This window comes from Lipotes vexillifer, unplaced genomic scaffold (assembly GCF_000442215.2).
Source record: "Lipotes vexillifer unplaced genomic scaffold, Lipotes_vexillifer_v1.1 scaffold1996, whole genome shotgun sequence".
NCBI lineage: Eukaryota > Metazoa > Chordata > Mammalia > Artiodactyla > Lipotidae > Lipotes > Lipotes vexillifer.
Genome location: NW_006783628.1, coordinates 86,243 through 91,425, shown reverse-complemented (window position 1 = coordinate 91,425; position 5,183 = coordinate 86,243). Strand labels below are relative to the sequence as shown.

The 5,183-nt window shown below is 48.4% G+C and overlaps 1 protein-coding gene across 1 annotated transcript; it reads right to left on the bottom strand.

Annotated features, from left to right (window-relative positions):
- Positions 1–565: 565 nt before the first annotated feature.
- LOC103079211 (transcription elongation factor A protein-like 4) lies at positions 566–1,195 on the bottom strand. The gene is given in 1 exon segment (XM_082931042.1): positions 566–1,195. A coding segment is annotated over 1 exon segment (630 nt).
- Between the last annotated feature and the right edge of the window lie 3,988 nt (positions 1,196–5,183).

Genomic DNA, 5,183 nt, shown 5'->3' with positions numbered 1-5,183 from the left:
AGAAAGAAAACAAAGAAAATAAATCACCCACAATCTCACAACTCATAAAACCACTGTTAACCTTTTTTTTTTTTTTTTTTTTTTTGCGGTACGCGGGCCTCTCACTGTTGTGGCCTCTCCCGTTGCGGAGCACAGGCTCCGGATGCGCAGGCTCAGCGGCCATGGCTCACGGGCCCAGCCGCTCCGCGGCATGTGCGATCTTCCTGGACCGGAGTACAACCCCGTGTCCCCTGCATCGGCAGGCGGACTCTCAACCACTGCGCCACCAGGGAAGCCCACCACTGTTAACCTTTTAGTGAACAAAGTTTTCTATTTTTCCTGTGCATAGATGTACCATACAAATTTCTGTTCTTTTACAAAAGTGGACCGATTCTGTAGATGATATTATAAGCTGTTTTATTTTTTCCAAGAATCATAACGCCTTTGTAATGCACACGGGTAAAAATCCCCTACTGACAGAGTGCTCTAGCTGCATCAAAAAGTTGTTGATAACAAGAGTGACGCCTAAAGCAAAGTATTTGCAAAACTTTAAAGCACAGGGCCTGGTAAACGCCTGCCAGGGGCATTACACAAAAGGAATGTCTTCAAAGCCCCTTTGTGGGGCACTGCAGCCACCCCTGAGCTCCCTTGGGCCCCTCGGGTGGAAGGGGTCCTGTAAACTTTTTTGCATCCACATAAACCCCCCCAATTTCTATCTGGTTTTCTTCACCTCATCCTCCACCCTGGCCATCTCATCAAATTCTCTTATCATCTCTTCATTGCTCAAATGCATATCGTGTATGGCCTCCTTGTATTCCTTGAGACACTGAGCCAGCCCCTTGTTGGTTTTTCTTTTGGCCTTCCTGGGTACATCATCCCCAGCTGGGCGCTTTCCTGCAGCCCTTGGTTCGCTGGCTGGCTTTTCTTCTTTTGGCTTTCCCTCGCTCACTGGCTTTCCCTCACTTACTGGCTTTCTCTCACTCTCTGGTTTTCCTTCTTTTGGCTTTGCCTCACTCTCTGGCTTTTCCTTATCCTTTAGTACTTCCTCATCTTCTGTCTTTCCCTTGAGATCTGTCCTTCCCTTGTTTTCTAACTTTTCCTTGTCTTCCACAGTACAAGCTACTCCTGGTTTTCCCGCATCCAGTGGCTGTACTTTGTTTTCCATCTTGCCCTGGTTCTCAGGCTTTCCTTCCTTTTCACTGCAGAGTTTTTCCATGTTGAGTGTCCCCTCCTTTTCTGTCCTAGGGGATGGGGTGGGGCAAGGGGAAGAGAAGACAAAGAGGAAACAAGGGAGATGAGGGCTTGGGGATGGAATGCAGGTCCGGATAGTGGCAGTCGCTTCTCACCCCTTGTCAGGGGTCCCCTTACCTGGCCCGGCCCTCCTAGTGTGCCTTCTGCCCACCCTTTACCCCACCATTCCTCGTGCACACGTGAGCCAACCATTTCCCAGACAGACCCTGCCATTTTTCCCTACGCTTGCTCAGCATGGCAGAGTGTGTGTAAATGTGTTGGGAAGTGGGCAGTGGGGCCCCCAATTCTGCCCGGGCCATGCCCTCCACACTCCCCACCCCTCTGGGTGCCTGTCCAGTGCCCTCTCCTTCACTGACCTGCGGGGATCTGAACAAGTTTCTCCTCTTTTTGTAGCCTAGCAGAATGCTGGGAACAACAGCCTCAAAGACCTGCAGACAGACAGGAGAAGGGGATGGGAGCTCCGAGGACGCAATCGGGCCCCTCCTCATCCACCGTTGCCTCCCCCACCTCCCCTGACCCCGCACCTCAGTCTCCAAATCTTTTTGTCAGGCCTCAGGACCAGACTAGATGCTTTACAAACTGTTTGGGTCGCTGGGACCCCTCCCCGGCACCCGCCCCGCCCCCACCCCTTTACACGGAGATCATTTCCTCATAGGCTCAGAGTGTGAGAGGGGGTTTATTTCCAGAATTTGCCTAAGTTTCAGGGTCGCACTGCTTCTCCCCATCCCCGCGACCTCATTTCAGGATCGAAAATGTATGGAGGATGCAGAGGAGGGGCGTCGAAGAGGCGGCAGGGCCAGTTGCAGGGTCCTCCCTCCCCACCTGCCCACGCCACGCCCCGTGCCCTTCCTCACCCATCTCGGGACCCCTTCCCCTCTCCCCGCTGCTCCCGGATCCTAGTCCCATCCGCTTCCACCCCCACCCCGGGCCGCCAGCAGCGCCCACCTTCACACTGACCTGCAGCGCCCGGGCCGGGCCTGCGCCTCCTCTGGCTCGCCTAAGCCCGCCGGCCCCTCGCCCGCCGGCCCCTCGCCCGCCACCCGGGCAGCTCCGGGAGCTGGTTCCGCGCGGGCGACTGGACCAGACCTCGGGGCGTGGGCGGCGGGGGGGAAGCGGGAGCTGCTGCCCAAGTCAGCGCCCTGCCGGTCACGTGAGCGTCGCGTCACCCGAGCCCGGTTTCCCCCCGCCCCGCCCCGCCCCCTCACCTATATCCCGCAGGGACCGGACAGCTGCGGACGGGCTGGGGGCGGGTGTGTGGAAAAGGGGGAGTTACCAACAGAGCAGGTGGGGGGAGGCTTCCTGACTGCAGGTGCTTTACCTGGCGCCTCTCAGGTCCTCACTCAGCATCCCTCTGAGATGCCCTTTATCCCCAGTTGTGACAGCTGATCACAGGGAGGGTACCCGACTTCTCCAAGAGCGCTCCACACGGAGCCCCACAGCCCGTTTTCAAGACCAGCTCCGTCTGACTCCAGAGCCCTGGTGGTGGTGCCCGCCAGGTAGCTGCGCTGCCTCCTTGAGTAGCAGCTATGTCCTGAGCCTCTGCTCTTCTCGGTCCATGTGTTCTCTCTCCCTGGCTGATCTCTGTTCATTTCCCTCTTAACACAGGTGATTCCCAAATCTACATATCCAGGTTATTCCCTCCCCTGAGTCTCAGGCCTTCTTTGCCAACTGTCTATTGTACACCACCGCCTGAATGTCCCTGAGGGACCTCAAAATCCATAACCCCAAACTGATTTTACCAACTTCCTTCTCGCCTTCTCTGTTCACTTCTCTCCACACTGGAAACTTTCACTCCAACGTTTAACCTATTCTCATCTAGAGAGAATGTCAGACATTAAAAAAGAAAAAGAAAAAAGGATGCATTAAAACATTTAAAATTATGGACCACAGATGAGCAGATTCATCAACATCCTTGGTTCACAGCTTACTCTTATCTTTGACCCCTGCTGACCCTCTTTCCTTTCCTTCCATCCCTTCTCTTCCCTTTCCTCTTTCACACTTGTGAAATCACAACCCAGCTCAAAAACTAGAAAATTGACATTATAGTTGCTACAGTGTAGTGCCATATATTTGGTTTTGATCATATGACTATACTGTGTCTTTGTTTGTATCTCTTTAAGTTTATCCTGATTGGAATTAATGAACTTCTTGGATGCACAGATTATTGTCTCTATTATAATTTGAGTAATTTTCATCCATTATTTGTTCAAAAATTCTTTCCGCCCCTTTCTATCTCTCTTCTCCTTCTTGAATTCCCATCGTGAATATATTACTATGCTTGATGGTGTCTCATGGGTCTCTTAGGTTTTGTTCATTTTTGTTCATTCTTTTCACTTTCTGCTGCTCAGACTGAAGGATCTCAATTGACCTGTCCTCAAGTTAGCTTATTCATTCTTCTCCCTGCTCAAACATGCTGTTGAACCCCTCTACTGAGCTTTTCATTTTAGTTATTGTACTTTTAAGTTCCAGAAGTTCTGTTTAGTTTCTTTTCATAGTTTCATTCTCTTTATATTCTATCTTTCTACTAATATTCTATATCTTCTGAGGCATTCTTCTCCTCATTTCCTTTAGTCCATTTTCCAGGGTTTCCTCTAGCTCTTTGAGCATATTTAAGACAACTCATCTAAAATCTTTGCCTAGTTAGTTCAATACATGAACTTTCTCAGTCAGTTTCTAATATTTTTTTTTATTTCCTGTGAATGGACCATACTTTCTCATTTCTTTATATACCTCACAATTTGTGTTGGAATCTGAGTGTTTTGAATATTCGCAAGGGTCAACTCTAGAAGTCAGATTCCCCCACTTCACAGAATTTGTTGCTCTCTGTTGTGGGTTATTGTTTCCTTGTTTAGAGACTTTTAAAAAATACTTTTTAAAATTCTGCATTTTTGGTCATATTTGGCCACTGAAGTCTGTGTTTCATTAGCTTAGTGGTCAACTAGTGTTTGGACAGAGTTACTTTAAATGCCTACAGCCAACAACAACAACAAAAAAACTACTTTCCCAGTCTTTACAGATGAGCTCTGTGCTGGAGCACTTTTTAAATGCTTTACTTTCTGGTTGTGCAGAGCCTGAAGGCCAACTAAGGTGAATGCTTAGGGTCTTCTGTGACCTTTTCTGATCATGTGTTCAATCTTGGGCATGTACATAAACTTCTTGATTCCCCAGTGTATGTGAGTGTTTAAAAGTGCTTGTTTTGCCATGTATCTCTTTTCCCTAACGCTTCCTACCTAGGCTTCTCAGTCTGTCTCTTGCTTATCCCAAATGTTGTTCCTTGCCCCAGGCTGCTGTGGCCAATACCTATGACTTTAAATACTTTTGGCAAATGTCACCCAGGAAGTTACTGTTCCAGCTCCAGTCCTGCGAATGCTCTCAGTCTTCTGTGACAAAGGGAAATTTTGTGCTGGTCCTTGAGGCCGCCACCAGACAGACCAAGATCAAGCACATTTCTATGAGAATAGGATCCAAATTCCTCCTCCTGTCACTAGCAATCTTAACCAGGATAGTGGGCTGCCATCCACAAACTACTGCAAATTTGGGGCATGGGTGATGGTAGACAGGCAGTTTAAAATTTCTTGCCTCAAAGCAGGAGCTTCTTTCTGCACCAAATTTCCCCCAGTTGTAATTTTTTGACTAGATTCCAGAGTTCTGCAAAAGTTGATTTTGAGAGTTTTTGCCAGTTTATTAATTGCTTTTGGGGGCCAGGGGATGAAGTCCTGGAGTTCCATACCCTGCCACTTTCAGTAATGTTACTTTTCTTTCTATTTCTATTTGTCAAGTTTGGTAGTTTGTATCTTTATATGAATTTGCCCATTTCATCTATCTGGTCTTATTTGTTGTCATACAGTTGTTCATAGTATTACCCTATAATCCTTTTTAAACGCATAGAATTGGGAGTGATGTCCACTCTTTCATTCCTGACTTCATTAATTTGAATCCTCATCCTTTTTCCC